At 32.6% G+C, this 20,608-nt stretch overlaps 1 protein-coding gene across 6 annotated transcripts in view; it reads right to left on the bottom strand.

Moving 5' to 3' along the window:
- LOC114329938 (kinesin light chain) overlaps positions 1–20,608 on the bottom strand; it is a 135,422-nt gene that overhangs the window by 68,461 nt on the left and 46,353 nt on the right. For all 6 annotated transcript variants that reach the window (XM_028279221.2, XM_050648152.1, XM_028279222.2 and 3 more), the window contains 4 exons: positions 13,604–13,820; positions 9,509–9,821; positions 9,118–9,352; positions 1,174–1,432 (listed from right to left, as the gene is read on the bottom strand). In XM_028279221.2, the coding sequence (XP_028135022.1) occupies positions 1,174–1,432; positions 9,118–9,352; positions 9,509–9,821; positions 13,604–13,820 (1,024 nt within the window). The remainder of the gene's footprint in view (positions 1–1,173; positions 1,433–9,117; positions 9,353–9,508; positions 9,822–13,603; positions 13,821–20,608) is intronic.

Below are 20,608 nucleotides of genomic sequence, written 5' to 3'. Positions count from 1 at the left end.
AACATTTCTATTCTTGTCTGCCATTGTATTGTCGAAGTCAATAAACCATTAACCAATAAAATTTATAACTGCACCGAGGTAGGTCGCAATAGAAATTTTTACAAGTTTTGTGAGACAAGGAAAAGTAGGTATTTTAGCCAGTAGCCTGTTGTATTTCGTAAAAGGGTCCAACTGGTGCGTAATAAAGTATTTATTATCTGAAAAATATAATAACCCAGACATAATTTTAATTTTTTTGGAAAATATGAATAAAAAGTTGTTCGTCCACTTGAATAATATTCGATTAAGCGATATTAACTAATTAAAACGTATTCCTATAAGCGGATAAATTTATTAAGGAGTAAATAGAAACGTTTCGGGACCTCAAATTTCTATTCCTTAAACCGGGATATTCCTATAACCGGTACTCTAATAAGCCGGTTCGACTGTACTAAAAATTTTTATCTCTAACAAGAAATCGAACATATTATAACTAATAACTGATTAGGCAACATACAGAAATAGTCACTGTCATTTTGACAAACCTGCGTCAGATTTCTAAGTGTAATAGCCGTTGTATTTTGGTTTATTTTTATAAACATTTATTTACTTATAATAAAATTGTTTTCTATTATTTCCATTTAGCGCAACTATGAGTGTAATGTCACAATATTCAAGTTATGTCAAATAATCCCGACGCACTATTGCCACAATTTCGCAGAACTTTCGAAAAAAGGTGTGCTACTATCTCCCGAAGTTATATTGATGGCGCGCTACTGTTAACTCTTATTTACGTTTATGGTTATATTTATATCTTAATGACATTTATCGTATGTCATTGTAATAATATATACCAGTTTGTTGAGGTTGTTTATAAAACTGAGTGTCAGTGTCAAAACGAATGCCAAACCTATTGAATTAATGGCGAGGACATCCAATACAACAACTATATGACGTCACGACCAATGAGGGCACGCTTTGTGCTGGCTGGTATAATTTGAATTTTTAATCGTCTTTAGGGGCCAAACGAAAGACAAACAAACTTTTTTTCTTTGACTTATGTTTTAAATTATGTTCTGTTGTGATTTATAGCATTTGTTTTTCGAATTCAAATTTTATGCAAGTTCCCTATTGTTCAATATAGATCAAAATGTTTTAATCACGCAAAGCAAATAAAAACAAACTCAAACTTACCTGATTTTGGCAAAGGAGAGCCAAATTATTTAATTGTTTGGCTACGTCGGGATGTTCTTTTCCCAACACTTTTTCTCGTATATCCAAAGCTCTCTTACACAGTGGTTCGGCTTCTTTGTATTTTCCACGTTTTCCGTATAATACAGCTAAGTTATTCAACGTAGCAGCGACCGCTGGGTGATTTTCTCCGAGCGTTTTTTCCCTTATCGCTAGAGCATCATTTAGCAGGTTCGCCGCTTCTTTGTATTTATTTTGATCCCTGAAACAATATTCTTGGATTTTACTAAATTCTTGCCTCATTTTTGTAATTAATAAAAAACGTAAATTACACATAATTGTGTATAAAATATAAACCACAAATATTGTTACTCTTCGCCGATGTTACCAGTTTTTATTGAAGGTATGCGAAGGTAAATAACTACTTTTATTTTCTAACAAACAAAGGAAAAAAATAATAATAAGAAATCAAAAAAATCGGAGAATCACAAACTATTTATTTTTATTAACCAAAACTATAAAATTCATATTAATCTCAATTGAAAATATAAAAAAAACCCAAAAGAAAGAAGTAAAAAGCTTAAATAAAGTTTATGTTTGCCTCTAAGAATATTCTTTTCAGCGTACATCCATATTAAAATTCTTAAAACTCTGTAATATTATATTTAGGTACTATTTACAAGAAAAAAAAAACAAAACCAAGATATGTCAGACTGCTGTATGGTGTGGTGGCTTAGACAGGCAAAAACAACGTTCTTTTAAGAAAATAATTGGTTTGATCCTACCTTATGTCTTTTTTTGATGTTATACACGTGGACGATGTCGTACGGCATTTATATACTTGGATACTTCACAGTTATACAGGTTATATATGTATATATCGACCCTGGACAAGGGTGTTTCAAAAAAACTCACAACAATATCCAAATAAAAAAATCCAACTTTCGCTGATGACACAGTAATAGTTGAATCTGAAGAGGATCCAACAGCTGTAGCATTAAAACTTTAAGAAGACCTAGACCAAATCGGACATTGGTTAAAGAAATCGAATTTAAAAGCTAATGAAACTAATTCAACAGATATAACTTTCACATTGAGGAAAGACCAATGACTATTAACCTTAATCAAGTCAACATACTCCAACAGAATATCGTCAAATAATTGGGACTTCATTCTAAATTAAACTGGAAATAAGAAGAAACAAATTGAGTTGAAAGTGAAAGTAATTAATTGGCTTATAGGTCTAAAATTTCGATTATCAATTGAGAACAAACTGCTCGTTTATAAATTAGTCATCAAACCTATATGGACGTACGGAATCGAACTAAGGAGTTGTACCAGCAAATCAAATACAAAAATAATCCAAAGAACCCAATAAAAAATCTGCGCACCATCGCAAATGCCCCGTGGTGCATTTCTAATCAAACATTTCATAGAGACCTAAACACCCCGTTAGTCAGCACAGTTATTCAAGAGCCAATAGACACCATGAAAAATTGGAAGGCCACCTCAACTAGTTAATATTACCACTACTACAACCACTAAACAACAGAATAGTGCGAAGATTATGGCCCATAGATCTGCGCTGAACCTGAGGGGAAACCGCTGGGTGATGTACCTCATAATGCCATATTAGTGTACAATATTATAGTTTATATAAGTTGTGCTTGTTATCAAATTAACTTATAGAATGTTTAATTCTGCTTGTTAATATAATGCTTATCATCATCATTCTCTTTGCCTTATCCCTATGCAGGGTCGGCTTCCCTAATTGCATTTCTCCACACAATTCTATCTTGGATCATATCAATGTTAATCCCCTTTACCAACATGTCCTGTCTTATCGTCTCCCCCCAGGTCTTCTTTGGTCTTCCTCTCCTACTCCTTCCAGGAATCTGCACTTCAGCTATTCTTCGTATTGGGTGATTAACGTCTTGACGTTGAACATGACCAAACCATCTTAACCTATGCTCTCTCATTTTGGCATCGATTGGTGCCACACCTAGACTTCCCCTAATATACTCATTTCTAATTTTATCTTTCTTTGTCACTCCACTCATCCATCTAAGCATTCTCATTTCCGCCACATGCATTCGTTGTTCCTCTTTCTTTTTCATTGCCCAACATTCAGTTCCGTACATCATAGCCGGTCTTATGGCTGTTTTATAGAATTTTCCCTTCAGCTTCATTGGAATTTTTCTGTCACACAACACACCACTCGCTTCTTTCTACTTCATCCATCCAGCCCTAATTCTACTGCATGCATCTCCATCTATTTCTCCATTACTCTGTAATACCGATCCTAGGTACTTAAAACTATTGCTTTTTACAATCATTTCACCATCCAAAGATACCATTTTATTTGTAGTAACTCCATCTTTAAATGAACATTCCAAATACTCTGTCTTTGTCCTACTAAGTTTTAAACCTTTTTCCTCCAGAACTTGTCTCCACTGTTCCAGTTTTTGTTCTGTCTCTTTCACTATTTCCTATTAACACTACATCATCAGCATACATTAGGCACCATGGAATGCTACCCTGTATTTTCGCTGTTATCTGGTCCAAAACTAATGAGAATAAATAAGAACTAAGCACCGAGCCTTGGTGCAATCCTACTTTCACTCTAGTCTTTCACTCTCCCACACCTGTTCTAACACTAGTCGTTACTCCCTCATACATATCTCTCACAATCTTTATATATTCGCCAGAAGCTTCTTTCTTATTGAGTGCCCACCACAGAATCTCTCGAGGAACTCGATCATATGCTTTCTCAAGATCAATGAATACCATATGAGCGTTGGTCTCTTTATTCCTGTATTTTTTCATCAGTTGCCTTACAATTAAAATTGCATCTGTTGTTGATCTGCCCTGCATATATAATGCTTATATGTATATAAAAAAATGCGTATTGAAACTGTTTTATTTATTATTATTTAATGTTTCTGCGTTCATGTCTTAATACTGTGTTAATCTTTTTTATTGAACATAATTTTTAAACTGCTTTAAACACACACTGTGCTGATCACACTTAAGAAGTATGGTCTCTTATTAATCAAAAGTGAGACTCATAATATCCTTCCACAATTAGAGCACCAGCTGCTGAAACTAGTATGCGACATCAGTATATTACTAAAAATGTAGATGCAGCTGACGAGCCAGAAAGAATCATTAGTGGATGTTTGAGATCCACATGCATCATTTAGTTCTACCCCATTGTTAGTATCGCAATACCTGATATCAAAAAGAAGTAGCTAGAGATGTGGAACCACAGAAACAAATTTAAGACCCTAGATATTCACTAGAAGACCCAAGAATAACATGATTAAAGAACCTGAGGAAAACAACTAATCTCTTTAAAGCATCAGCCAGCATGATCGCTATACAGGGTGTCCCAGACTAATTTAGCCAGGCTATATCTCTTAAATGAATAAAGATTTTCAAATGGGACAAAAACTGATCTATTCCATTTGTAATCAACTGTAATATGGCGTAGAAAAAATCATCCCCTAAATATTCATCCCTTAGTTACAACCCCTAACTTTAATTTTTTTAATAGCACCCTGTACATTTTTTTATAGTTTTGGATGTGGTCTTCGATCGTCTATTTAACACATTTTTCAAAAATAAAATAGGTTAGTAAATAATCAAGAAAATATCAGTTTATTTTTGTTAATTAGGTGTCCCAGAATAATTTATCCAGGCTATATTTCTTAAACGAATAAAGATTTTCGAATGGGACAACAACTGATCTATTCCATTTGTAATACACTTTAATATGGTGTAGAAAAAAAATCATCCCCTACATATTCATCCCTTAGTTACAGGGTGCTATTAAAAAAATTAAAGTTAGGGGTTGTAACTAAGGGATGAATATTTTGGGGATGATTTTTTTCTACACAATATTAAAGTGTATTACAAATGGAATAGATAAGTTTTTGTCCCATTCGAAAATCTTTATTCGTTTAAGAAATATAGCCTGGATAAATTAGTCTGGGACACATAATTATCAAAAATAAACTGATATTGTCCTTGATTACTTACTAACCGATTTTATTTTTAAAAAATGTGTTGAATAGACGATCGAAGACCACATCCAAAACTATAAAAAAAATGTACAGGGTGCTATTAAAAAAATTAAAGTTAGGGGCTGTAACTAAGGGATGAATATTTAGGGGATGATTTTTCTAGGCCATATTACAGTGTATTGCAAATGGAATAGATTAGTTTTTGTCCCATCCGAAAATCTCTATTCGTTTAAGAGATATAGCCTGGCTAAATTAGTCTGGGACACCCTGTATATCGCAATATTCGAAACGAATAGGCACCAAAATAAAAAGAAGATATTCACTAAATGATCTCCAGATAACAGTACGAAAACTAAAATCAAGCAAAAGCTTTCTGGCCAGATCAGTTATTCATCTACAACAGGGGTGGCCAAACCACGGCAGGCGTGCCACGGTGTGGCACGGCGGTGTCTTAGAAGTGGCACGCGAGGAAAAGTTAACTTAGTAAAAAATTAAAAATTCGTCTTTTATTCTACGCCACTCTTTTATAGTACGCCACTGCCTCGCGCTAGACACGTTCACGTTATTCTCTACTCAGTTGATTCTCAACTTTTGTGCGAGACGCTTCAAGTTTGTTTGCCTTGTGAGATAGTGTTTTTGCAGTTTATTTCCTTTTAAAACAATTGTTTTCGAAATGACCACGAGAATGAATTACTCCTTTATTGCAATGTTCGATGGTTGTCCAAAGGGAATGCACTGGCAAGATTTTGGAATTTGAAAGAGTGTGTTTTGCAATTTTTAGAAGAGAATGAGGAATTGCCAAACGAGTGCTCTCTGTTGAAAAATGAAGACTGGCTATGGGATTTAGCTTTCCTTGCGGACATAATGGGACAATTGAACATATTAAATTTAAGATTACAAAGAAAAGATTGTATTTTTCCAACCTTAGTTAGCCACGTAAGCTCGTTCAAAAAAAATATCACTTTTTTATTCAGATTTTATTGAAAAAAAACTCACTCATTTTAAATTCATGAAGGAATTAGCCATCAAATTAAATAATGTTCCAAATTACGAAAAGTTTAAAAATTTAATGTCAAGTCTTCAAAGCTCATTTATTATGAGATTTCAGGATTTCCAGGAGGAAAATAAGAATATTCAACTTTTCAGAAATCCTTTTTCCATTTCACTTAAAGACGTTGAAAATTATCCGCCGGAATTCCAAATGGAAATAATAGATTTGCAAAGTAATATTTTGTTGAAAAATAAACATAACGAGCTTGTTTCAAGTACAAGTAATTCAAATTATATTGAATTTTGGAAATACGTTTCCACAGCTGATTTTCCATATCTTCACAATTTTGCTTTGCGGTATTGTTGTCGTTTTGGTTCGACGTATGTTTGTGAAGAAATGTTTTCAATTATGAATGTTATTAAATCACAATATCGTTCAAAATTAACCAATAATCATTTGAAAAATCTAATTTTATTAGCTGTAACAAAAATTGACCCCAACATTCAAGATTTAATTAAGAAAATTCAGATTCACAAGCCACATTAACCACATCAACCATAAACATGTACTATACTACTAGTAATAAATTAATAAACAATCTCGAGTAGTTGATAATTATATTTTTTTTCTATTTAAAATAAAAAAAGGTCGTAGAAAAAGTATAGTATTCTACTCGCATGTAATGGCTATTACTCACTCTGATGAATTACGACACTCGCTTTCGCTCGTGTCGCAAACTTCATCGTGAGTAATAGCCATCATTACATGCTCGTGGAATAATATACTATTGTAGCTACATTTATTTTTTGTTATTTCATACAAATTCCACCTACCTATTGAATTTTTTGTTAGAAAATTTTTGGTGGCACGACTAACTTTTCATAAACAGATAGTGGCACACTGTTAAGAAAGTTTGGCCACTCCTGATCTACAAGATTCACAAGCTATTCCTCAACATCTAGAATCTGGAGGCTCGGAATGAATTTTCTCCTGGAGCGACCTTTTTACACATTTTTACATCTTTTATACATCCATATATTGTAGGAATCTAGATTTATTTCCTTATCCAACACTTACGAGATATAGTCCGTTCTTTAACGGTAAAATATTACAAAACCTCTAAATTTTAAAGAACCGCTTGGATTGACATGAAATTTTGCATACACATAGCTAACAAGTCAAAGAAAAAAAGTGATATTGTGCCGATATGTGCTTTTGCCCTGGGGGTGGTTTTCACCCCCTTTTGGGGGTGAAAAAATATTCGTCCAAAGAAAGTCAAGAAATGGATAAACTGGCTAATTTTAAGTAACTTTTGTTCTAGAGTTTTTTCACTAAGCCAATACTTTTGGCAGTGAATATGTTCATTTTTTCAACAAAATAACCACACTTTTAGACGGTTTCTCGCAAATAACTCAAATAGTATGTATTTTGTCGAAAAAATATTCTTAGCAAAAATATAGCCTCTAAAAAATTAAAAAAAAATGGTGTATATATCACGTCTCTACACCTATTAGAAGCAGAGTTATAGCTAATGAAAAATAGGTTCAAATTCGTCAAATTCCAAATGGAATACTTTAACGTGAAATAACCAAAAATGAAGCACATTTCGGAGAAAACTCATTACAACTTATTTAAAGTATTTAAAAAAAGCTTCATTTTTGTTTTATAAAAAAAATTTCTAGCGTCAAAATTAAACAAGTTACGCTCAAAATAAAGTTAGTCCCTTTTGGTTTTGGTAAAAAATCGAGAAAATCACCCCCTAATTAGTATCTTAAATGAACTTAATCGTTACGACTTCACAAGTTTCTTGACTCGTGTAAGTATATATTGTTTATATGATCTGTAAGTTTCATCGGTTCAAAGTCCTTATTATTGAAAGGGCTGTAGTTAAAAGTGGTTGAACGAGTCACTGATCACGAATGTATGCAAATTTAGAAACACCAAATCTTAATCAATTTTTGTCTAACAGAAAAACAAAAAGATACATAATATTCAGAAAAGCAAATCTAACTTTTTTTTGTTTTCGAGATTTTTGGTATTTCCAACAATTTTTAAGTTATTTTGAAAAAAAGCATATTTTTCAAAATTTAAATTTTCAAAAATTTTATTTTGAAACCAAATTTTTTCAAAAATAAGCACTTTGAATGGATAAAACTTACAGATCATATAAACACAACATAAGTAAAATAATTTGTGGAGCAGTAACTATTAATTTAATTTAAGTTGCTAATTAGGGGGCGGTTTTCCCGATTTTTTTTTGCAAAAACAAAAGGGACCAACTTTATTTTGAGCGTAACTTGCTTAAATTGAATGCTAGAAACTTTTTGTAAAAACAAATAAAGCTTTTTTTAAACACTTCGTCGAAATATTCTATTTGAAATTTGGTGAATATGAATCTATTTTTCATTGGCTATAACTCTGGTTCTACGAGATCCAGAGACCTAACGCCTACACCATTTTTTTTACTTTTTTATATGCTATATTTTTGCTATGGACATTTTTTTCGACAAAGTACTTACTTTTTGAGTTATTTGCGAAAAACCGTCTAAAAATGTGGTTACTTTGTTGAAAAATGAACATAATCACTTGCAAATAACTCGAAAAGTGTTGACTTGGCGAAAAAGCTCTATAGAACAAAAGTTACTTAAAATTAGTCAGTTTACCCATTTCCGGACTTAGTTTGGACATATATTTTTTCACCCCCAACAGGGGGTGAAAGTCACCCCCAGGGCAAAAGCACACATCGGCACAATATCACTTTTTTTCTTTGACATGTAAGGTATATGTATGCCAAATTTCATGTCAATCCAAGCGGTTCTTTAAAATTTAGAGCAAAAACCGTGAAAGAATGGACTAATATGGGGTTAAGGCAGATTTTCACAAATTAATTAGTTAATTTAAAAGAAAATGCTGAAGAAAAAAAAAGCTTACCTGTAAACAAGAGCAAGAATATTCAACATTGTGGCCACATCTGGGTGGTCATGACCACTGGTTTTTTCTAAATCTTCTAACGCTTGCTTGCACAGAGGAACTGCTACCTCATATCGGCCTTGGGAAGCATACTGTATGACTAAATTGTGAAGTGTTCTAAGACGTGCTGGAATTTCATATCCAGCGTTTACTTGTTGAGAAAGCTGTAGCTGGTTTGGAGGCGTAGGAGACATATCTGAAAAAAGGATCAGTTATCATCACTGCTGATATGATTTAAAGCACATTGAAATAGCATTATTGTCCGTATTTCTTTAACTATTAAATCATATTCTACCTACGTCTGGTAAGGAAGTGCATATTGATTGTTAATTAATAGTATCAATAAACTTACTATGTCTGTCATCAGCATCATCATCCGGGAATAGATCAACTACTGGATCAGGTTTCTCACTCTTCGATTGTTCTGAAGCATTATCTTCATTAACATCTTGGTCGTATTTGCTAACGGAACTCATAAACTCTAGATGACGTTTATCTTCTTCTAACTGAGCAACCATCTGTTCGCTGGACTGCAGTCTCTGTTGGGTAGAGGCTAATTCGTCACGCAACCAAGCATTTTCTTGACACAATCTTCTAACTTGTGTACGCAACTTTTGTTTTTCAGCTTCTACTAACTGCAAGTGTGCTGCTAAAGCCATTATAACCTGAAATAGCAACTTGTCATAGAAAAAACACTAAATATTGGGGTATGGAGACAGAAACACAACATCATTGAAATCTTTATACAGTGTGTTCCAACTAAAATTTGACCCCCCCCCCCCCCAGAAACTCAGAAACCAAGAGTTTCTTCACAATTTAAAAAAATACATCAATTTGTATTGTAAGGGGAACGAATTTTCATGCAAAATTTGTACAACGACTGAATACGGACACGGCACCAGAAGAAGAAGAAGAAGGAGAAGAAGGTTAAGGCGAGTGGATCAGAGAGTAAATTAGTTAAGCTAAAAGATATTGGTATACCTCGCAAAAAGGAAAAAACATGGTATATAAGATAAAAGGAAACAGAGCTTCGGTACTGATTACCGACAGTACTTAAACAATGTACTGTACTCCAAAAAATACGTGTACTGGTACTTGAACTTTTAAGTATTCCGACAAATACTTGTACTTAGTCGGTACTTAAATTTGTTTTAAGTATATTTTTACTTGCAATTTAAAAAATACAAAATGCTTGAGTACTCTAAAAGTACTTAAGTACTAGAAAAGTACTTAAGTATTCGAAATGTACTTAAACCCTTCACAAATTAAATCTACTTAAACCATCGCAAATGCCACGTGGTACATTTCCAACCAAACCCTTCATAGACACCTAAACATCCCGTTAGTCAGCACAGTAATTCAAGAAAGAGCCAACAGACACCACGAGAAATTGGAAGGCCACCCCAACCAATTAATATTACCACTACTGCAGCCACTAAACAACAGAGATTGCGAAGATTATGGCACATAGATCTTCGCTGAAACTGAGGTGAAACCGCTGGGTACCTCATGTTGATATAAGTTATTGTACTTGTTATCAAATTAACTCATAGAATATGTAATTCTGATTGTTAATAAATGCTTACAAAAAAAAAACCCTTCACGAAAAGTTCTTAAGTATCACGGATTAGTGCAAATACTCTTCAATGTTTTCGATTTAGTATGGTGTGTGTAATTTATTTATATGTTCCTGTTTTAAACATCCAGCTCTCAATTTCATTCAACAGTACTGCAAATATCTAATATTTAAGCGTTCTAAGCCTTAATTTCAATGAAATGTTCGTGTTATATATGAGTTTCTTCACTTTTATACAAGTACTTAAAACAAATGTTCATGTACTTGAATTCGATATTTAAGCACCAAATATTTTAAATGTAGGTACTTAAGTACACAAATCGGTTACTTAATACTTAGTACTTAAATTTACTGTTTTCAAGTACTACTTAACCGAAATACTTGAGTACTTATTTAATCTTGGTACTGGTACTTAAGACTTCAGTACTTTTTGTCGGTACTTACAACAACTCTGGGAAACCGTAAATACGTATTTCTGACTGTTTGGTCGTCATCCTATAGAAAGAACATACATTGGAAAAACTTAAAAGAAATATACAAGCACTAAATTCTTAGTACCTAACTCAATCGCATAAGTATGATTCCATCGGTCTTGGACATAGCCCGATCAGTGAACACAAAATTTTACGAAAACCTCCAAAAAAATAAAGGATGAAAATTTGGAAATAGGTAGTTGAAATTGTCTATTATTATATTATATAAGCAAAAGTTTACAATTCTACATCCCCTCCATTTTACAAAAATTGGGAAATACGAGGTGAAAAATATTTTCTCGGGGGTGAAAAAAAATAGGTTCAAAATAAGTCCGGCATTGGATAAAATGACTAATTCTAAGCAACTTTTGTTCTATAGAGTTTTTTTACTAAGTCAAGACTTTTCGAGTTATTTGCGAGTGAATATGTTCATTTTTAACAAAAAAAAAACATGTTTTTGGACGGTTTTTCGGAGATAACTCAAAAAGTAAGTATTTTAGCGAAAAAATATTCTTAGCAAAAATATAGCTTATAAAAAAATTGTGTATGCGTGAGGTCTGAAGACCCAGCAGAAGCAGAGTTGTAGCTAATGAAAAGTAGGTTTTTCTTCGTCAAATTCCAAATCGAATATTTCAATGTGAAATAACCAAAAAACGGAGCACTTTTCGGGGAAAATGCATTACAACTTTTTTAAAGTGTATAAAAAAAGGCTTATTATTGTTTTTTAAAAAAACTTCTAACGTTAAAAGTAAGTGAGTTACGCTCAAAATATTGTTGGTCCCTTTTATTTTTTGGTAAAAAAATGGCGAAGATCGCCCCCTAATTAGCTTGTCAAATAAAATTAATCGTTACCGCTTCACAACTTACTTTACTTATGCATTGTTTATATTATCTATAAGTTTCATTGGTTCACAGTGCTCAGTTTTGAAAAAAATGAGTTTAAAATAACATTTTTTTATATTGAAAAAAAAAGGAATTATTTATGGAATTAACTTAAAAATTATTAGAAATACCAAAATTCTCAGAGTAATAAAATGTACGTTTTGCTTTTCTGAATACTCTTGATTTTTTGTTTTCTTGTTAGACAAAAATTGGTTATGCTATGGCTGTTCAAAATTTGCCTAAACTCGTGATTAGTTACTCGTTCAAGCCATTTTAACTACAGCTTTTTCAAAAATATGAACTTTGAACCCATGAAACTTACAGATCATATAAATAATAGATGGGCAAGGTAACTTGTAAAGTGGGAATGATAAAATTTATTTGCGATGCTAATTAGGGGGTGATTTTCGCAATTTTTTTACCAAAAAAATAAAAGGGCCCAACAATATTTTGAGCGTTACTCAAAAGTGCCCCTTTTTTGAGTTATTTCACATTGATATATTCGATTTGGAATTTGATGAAGAAGAGCCTACATTTCATTAGCTGCAACTCTGCTTCTACTGGGTCTACAGACCTCATGTGTACACCATTGTTTTCAATTTTTTATAAGCTATATTTTTGCTAAGAATATTTTTTTCAAAAATAGTAGAAGCCTCGGAGGTGTTACCAGAGAAGGTTCCCATTGTTTTCAGTCTGGTAGGATGTGGAATAACATTTTTGGATGTTTTATGTGCTATTAGATTGAAAACTTAGTTTTTTGATAGCAGTTGCCGCTAGGGCATCCATGCCATTTCGTTCGTTGCAATCCGTGACTGCGCGCCGGGGTTTGTCCTAGTTGGGTCAGAGAGAGAGCAGCATATGTGCCTCCTGATGAGAGACTAATAAGTTTCGAAACCGGTAGAGGTGCTTGCTGCACTCTCTGATTGAACTGGAATAATGATGCGGCTGTAGTTTCATCTTGCAACGAAATTGAAAATGGTTATTCATTTTTAATATTTTTTTCGTTAAATACTTACTTTTTGAGTTAATTTCGAAAAACCGTCCAAAAACATGTTTTATTTTGTAAACATAAACATATTCACTCGCAAATAACTCGAAAAGTATTGACTTAGTGAAAAAACTCTATAGAACAAGTTGTTTAGAATTAGTCATTTTATCCAATTCGGGTCCTATTTTGAATGTATATTTTTCACCTTCGAGAGAGGGGTATCCCTCTCTATTTTTGTAAAATGGAGGGGATGTAGAATTGTAAACTTTTTCTTATATAATAAAAGACAATTTCAACTACCTATTTCCAAATTTTCATCCTTCCTTAATTTTTTTTGGGTCAGATTGTTCTTTGATCGGGCTACCATGTAAGTAGTCAATACTAAAACCCGAGTCAGAAGGTTATACGAATGGAAGATGTATATTAAACAAATTAGCTGTATTGTAACAAAAAACGGCCTCCGAAAAAAAAATTGTTAAATGCACCCCTTGTATGTCATAATAAAAAATCAATGTTCTGGAAAGTTACCTGTGCTTCACCGAGGCCCAATTCTATCATATCGGCACTCTGTTGCACCAGACCAGCTCGTTCGCTAACTACAGGATCGGGGGCTTCATGGAGGCTATGTAAAATTCCTGTATGTTCCGATCTTAAGGCTTCCAAACCCTGAGCTACTGTTTTAACAGCGGCAACGATTTCTTCTTGTGTCATCTGCGTCATTTTGCCGTAATTTTCTATCTTCTTGCTAAAAAAAAATTAAAATGTTAGTAAAGATGATGTTTAGCTGAAGATAGCAGATCACCCAAGTTTTCACCCATTTATTTTGGTGGATCAAGCATGTAAAACCTGTTAACAGCACTGACGATGAACTCTTTAGTTCGAAAACGTTATGTGATGTAGCCCGAAAGGGATTTTTTAAATTAAATGTACCGTTTATAAAGAATTTCTACAATTTTTTTTAAAATGATAAAAATCGTGATTTTTAATATTACCTGTTTGATTCAATAAAATTGTGTTTTGACTAAGAAAGTTTTGGGGTAGTTCTGATTTCTTTCATTATATATGGATTTTGGGCTGCTGAATCCGAATATGAAGTTTGCGGACAAAATTTCTTGCCGGAACATTGAGAAAATCGCGAAAAAAGCGAAAAATTTCAGCTTTTTTCCGCTTTTTTGCTCAAATCTCGAAAACTATTAACTTTTAGTAAATGGTCTGTTAACAAAAATTAAAGTACTTAAAATTATCTACAAATATCACTATTTACTTTTTTTTCAGACAAACCGTTTGGTCTAAAGTACAAATTGAAAACTGCCAATTTTTAACGGTCTCGGCAAAACCCACTTTTTACATTCCAAAACTTTATTTTTTTTTAGAATGCTGTCATTTGATAAATTTCTCCTAGTTTTCTGTACAAATAATAAATGTTAGTTCATAGGTATGGTATGTCTCTGCTTTTCCCTTAGAGCCACAGAAGATCAGGCACAGATGGAGTCACAGTTTCAGTTGGTGTGACCATTTCCTTCGGATCTGTTATCTTGATTTCTGATAAACCTTGAGGTTTTGTCCTTTTAAAACGAATTAGTTGAACAGCTCCCTGACTTCCATAAACCTCAGGCGCGGGTTTCTTTTTTATCCGAGGAATGGATTGCTTAGGAGCTACTGCATGTTTTGGTGCAATACAAGAAATGCCACATATGACGTGAAAAGTGTGGTATTCGTCGATTGTATGTACGTTAAAATCAGCGTTAAAAGTCAGCAAATGCTGACACTTCCAGACGAACAGCTTCTGTATAGGATGAACAAAACCCCAAAGAGGAAACTACATCAACCTATTTTCTTGAGCCGTACTTTTTGTAGAGAAAACGGCCAACCCTGCAAGGAATGGTGAGACCAACTATCTGGGCCTTACTGCCGCTAGAGGACCTTGAGCAAGCGCGTTGCTTATCTGGACGTGTCAGCAATCGCAGGCGATCCACAGAAAATTGACGCAGCCCTGCTTTACACAACAGGTATACGAAAACGCTGATTTTAACCCTTTCTATGGTAGGCCTTAATTTGCATGTTGGTCCCTCAATCCCAAAGGTTCTTTTATGCTTAGAGTCCCATGCCTTATATATACGTCGCATTTAAATAAACCAATAAATGACCAAAACATGTTTTTTAATGAGTTTTTTTAACCAACTTAAACGTTTTCTTTTCAAAAGCACTCATCAGAGAGCAAAACCAACTTGAAAAAATGTAACTAACTTAAAAAAAATAATGTAATGTAAATTAACATTAAAAGTTTTCTTTTGTGTGGTACTTCTCAAAACATGACACTACGCAAAGGTCGACTCCGCATCTTGCACAGATGTATCTCGATTCGCTTCTTTTTTTTTCTGATCTTTTCTGTGGCTACAAACGCTTCACCTTCTAGCAGCTACCTATAAGCGTTCCCACCAGTGTTACAATATAGCATATATCTAAAATATGTGAACAAATATATACGGCAATGGGTCCGCATGACCTGCCTTAGGTGCCAACATTTTGAGGCTTTGGGAACAATAATCTACCATTTTCGGACATATTTCTACGGCATTGGGACACCAATGAGTCTAAAATTTTATAAGCAACGCATATTTTCGGCTTTGGTAAATTGAGACCATAACACCTTGAACGTACGGTATTGTATTGTATATACGGCGGCTGGGAATACAGACCCACTTTTTCAAAAACATATATAGGTATGCAGCGTTGGGACAGAAAGGGTTAACGTACATACAATCGACGGATACCACACTTTTTACGTCATAGGTGGCATTTCTTGTATTGCACCAAAACATGCAATAGGTCCTAACCAATCCATTCCTCGGCTAAAAACTAAAGCCGCACCTGAGGTTTATGGAAGTCAGAGAACTGTTCAACTAATACATTTTGAAAGGACAAAAAGGTTGATCAGAAATCAAGATCCGAAGGGAATGCTCACACCAACTGAAACTGTGACTCCATCTGTGCCTGATCTTCTGTGGGTCTAAGGGAAAAGCAGAGACATTCTCGGTATTTTAGGATGGAATGGATTCATGGAAGCTGTGAGAAGAGACATATGATATTCATATTATGAACTAACATTTATTATTTGTACAGAAAACTGGGAGAAATTTATAAAATGACAGCATTCTAATAAAAACTAAAGTTTTGGAATGTAAAAAGTGGGTTTTGCCGAGACCGTTAAAAATTGGCAATTTTCAACTTGCACTTTAGACCGAACGGTTCGTCTGAAAAAAAAGTAAATAGTAATATTTGTAGATAATTTTAAGTACTTTAATTTCTGTTAACAGACCATTTACTAAAAGTTAATAGTTTTCGAGATTTGAGCAAAAAAGCGGAAAAAAGCTGAAATTTTTCGATTTTCTCGCGATTTTTCCAATGTTCCGGCAAGAAATTTTGTCCGCAAACCTCATATTCGGATTCAGCAGCCCAAAATCTATTAACAGTATGTCCCTGTAAGTTGTATCCATATGGAAAACTTTTTTATTATTAATTTTACGAAAAAAAGTCATTCTTCATAAAAAGCTCTGCATGGTCCAAAACCTGAGTTTCAACCATCAAACCATCAAATTTTATGAATATTATACGAGGTATGTCAAAAAGTTTGAATTTCACTCAATAAAGTAGCTTTATTTTTCACAATATTGAAAATTGCTATAATAAAAAGTTGTTTGGAATTAAAAACTATATTCTAATATGCAATCACATCCTTCTAATTGAAATTTTTTTTTTGAAAAATTATGAATAACTTACATTATTTTCAGTTATTTAAATTCTGATAACTCTTTTATTATTAATTTTACGAAAAAAAGTGATTCTTAATAAAAAGTTCTGCATGATCTGAAACGTAAAATACAACCATCTTATGTCAAATTTTATTAATTTTATACAAGGTATGTCAAAAAATATGAATTTGGCTCAAGAGTAAAATACCTTTATTTTTCACAATATTGAAAATTGTTATTATGAAAAGTTATTAAGAATTAAAAACCATGTTTCAGTATGTAATTACATCCTTCTTATTGAAATAATTAAACTATAAAGGTACTTTACTTTTGATCTAAATTTATCTTTTTTGACACACCTCGTATAAAATTGACATAAGATGGTTGTATTTTAGGTTTTAGAGTATTTTAGACCATGCAGAACTTTTTATTACAAATCACTTTTTTCGTAAAATTAATAATGAAAGAGTTATAGAATTAAAATTACTGAAAATAATGTTTGTTATCCATAATTTTTCAAAAAAAAATTTTTTCAATTAGAAGGATGTAATTGCATATTAGAATATAGTTTTTAATTCCAAACAACTTTTCATAATAGCAATTTTCAATATTGTGAAAAATAAAGCTACTTTACTCTTGAGTGAAATTCAAACTTTTTGACATACCTCGTATAATATTCATAAAATTTGATATCTGATGGTTGAATCTTAGGTTTTGGACCATGCAGAGCTTTTTATGAAGAATAACTTTTTTCGTAAAATTAATAATAAAAAAGTTTTCCATATGGATACAACTTACAGGGACATACTGTATAATGAAAGAAATCAGAACTACCCCAAAACTTTCTCACTAGGGAGCTCGTAGAGTACAAATTGACTGAATTAGTTCTAGGTGCATATTGCATATGGTACAAAACCTGATACTCAGATACAGTAGAATTGTCAAATAATTAGTTATGGTTTTATACTTTTAATGGAATACTTCAACCATAACGGGATTCGTAACGTGATTTAAAATAATGAAAGTTCTTGTAATATAATTAGCTCTAGAGATATGTTAACAGTTTCGATGATTAAAAGGATCAGTTGTTGTTGTCCGTATGGGAGTAAAATACAGATATTTTATTTAACATGTTTGATCACCAAACCAATTGTAAAATATAAGCGTAAAATGAAAAATAAATAATAAGTAATATAGACCAGGGCTGATCTGTGAAAAATAGTATATTAAGTATGGAGAACGGTAAGGGTTTTATACCGATCGAAGAAAATTGTTTGGTGGAGGAGCGGCGCGACGACTCCAATTATTGTCTGAGATCGGTTACCCTTAACGTTCGACATGCTTATAACGTTTTTTGCACGATTGATACCATTATAAATTATAAAATTAAACATTTTCGTCATATTGACTAGTTTCATTCATTTTATCAAGATAGATACTTTGGTTGTTAGGTAGTAACTAGGGTGCATAACAACAATGGAGAATTGAGTTTTTATTTAGTTGTCAATAATTTTAAGTACAATTTTGATTATTATAAATTAAAATATGAGCGAAAGTGAATTTGAAGAAATTGAACGGGCTTGGGAAGAAGGGTGTTCCGCAATTATTCCCGAAAAATCCAAAATCCGTTATCAAAATATGTACCTACCAAAGTTTTAAAAAATGGTGCGAAGGCAAGAATTTAAGAATCGAAGAAAAGACTCTATTGGCATATTTCGTTCATCGACAGTGGCAGAAAGCTATGTAGAAGATTCTCTTCAAAATAGAATAGATTTTGCCGAAAAAATATTGTGCAATACTAGTAATACTACTAATGTATGCGATTTTGCAGGAGTTTCTGTTAGAAGTGAAACCACAGCCCAAACAAGTGGGATTTCATTAAATAATTTAACAAATTGTACCATAAGTTTCAATATTAATAAATAATTCGTTAGTTTTCTTTATTCTTTCAAAAAATAAATTAAAATTAAGATATTTTTTAACTCGACGGTAAGTGAATTATTTACCGTCGAGTTGGAGTACTTACCGTCGAGTTGGATTACTTACCGTAGAGTTGCTAGTAAATGTCACCTACTGACGTAAAATCTGTCACGGTAAACAGTCAAAAATGATCAATCGTGCAAAAACGTCTATTTTTGGATGTGCGAGGTGGCATTCGGATTTTTGCAGATAAAGTTACGTGACAGCTTCAATAATAATAATTGACTTATGCTCCTTCTCAAATATGTCCGGAACATTAATAAAAAAATTAAAACATATAAAAATTTCGAAAAACATCGATTTTTTTCTACTTTCTTTGCTTTTAACTTTAAAACGATTCATTTTGGAAAACAGTCGTGGGGATATAAAATAAAGATAATTGAATTTTGTATCATATACGTCCAGTTAAAAATGTCTTAAATTATTAACCTTTCTGCAAAATAGCAATAAATACAAAATAAGGGGGCAAAAAAGCCTGTTTTATTCAATGTTTTTCAACCACTTTGGTTGCACTTAGAACTTTCGTAATTCGCTTAGAAAATTCTTACAACATACTTAAATCATTTAACAAATTTCATTAAAATCGACTTATTTGCAATCTAAATTTTTTTAAAAAAGTTAATTTTTTAAAAACTTTCTGAACAAAAAGTAGACCATTTAGAAGTTTGCTAATTTTTTACATATAAAGAGGCGCTCTACCTATCTAATACACTTTACAGAACTAAAATTGGATTATTTAAGCGGCCTCAGCACTGTTTTTAAAATTATGTATAAACAATTTCTTGGCTTATAAACAAATACAGTGAGGACGTTTGAGTTGGAATACATTCATTTTTCAGTTATTTATCAAATAAAATTTTTTTTTCTGTTTTAGGACAAAGTAAAATGTATTTCGAATTAAATAAATTATACTTTCTTCTTTTTGTCTCAATTACTTAAAAACATTTTTTGGGCACCCTGTATAAATAATTATGTTAATGTCTATATTAATGAATAGAAAATTAAATAACCTTTCGAATAAGCTAGCACACGACTCCTATTCTTATTAAAAAAAATCATCGATTAGGTCATACACCCAGATGGATGACGTCACTAGTATGATATATAATACCAAAAAATTTTAATATAAATATAAAAAATCGACCTGTTTCGGGATTTATCTCCAGAGTCGCCCACTCTCGAGAAAATGAATTTATTCCAACTCAAACGTCCTCACTATATTTGTTTATAAGCCAAAAAATTGTTTATAACTTTAAAACAGTGCTGAGGCCGCTTAAATAATCCGATTTTAATTCTGTAAAGTGTATTAGATAGGTAGAGGGCCTCTTGATATGTAAAAAAATTAGCAAACTTCTAAATAGTGTACATTTTGTTCAGAAAGTTTTTAAAAAATTTGAACTTTTTTAAAAAAAATTAGATTGCAAAATTATTATGCAAAATCTATTATTAGACGAAGCAACGAAGCACTAAAAAGCCCAAAATATAGGAATTTTGTGCAGTAAGATGAATCGTCATGGAAGTTTTTGCATTCGATTAGAGAGAGTGTCAGGCAACTTTGTGAACTAAATTCATCTAGGGCAAAAATTTTTGTGCATAAGAAAATGCATTTTAAAAGTGCATCTCGAAGAGGCGAAAATGAAAAATTTAGAACTTGGGAAATATTGACGGAAATGAGTTGAATTTTTCTACTCGGGTGTTTTGGGGATCGCTGAGCACGAATTTAATATCGGCGATGGTCTCCAAGGTACCTGGTGCCCACGGTGGAACTCGTCGCCTAGAGTTTTATGTTATAATCATTAAA

This window comes from Diabrotica virgifera, chromosome 4 (genome assembly GCF_917563875.1).
Source record: "Diabrotica virgifera virgifera chromosome 4, PGI_DIABVI_V3a".
Classification (NCBI taxonomy): domain Eukaryota; kingdom Metazoa; phylum Arthropoda; class Insecta; order Coleoptera; family Chrysomelidae; genus Diabrotica; species Diabrotica virgifera.
The sequence above is the reverse complement of the archived record's forward strand: the minus strand, read 5'-3'. Positions and strand labels throughout refer to the sequence as shown.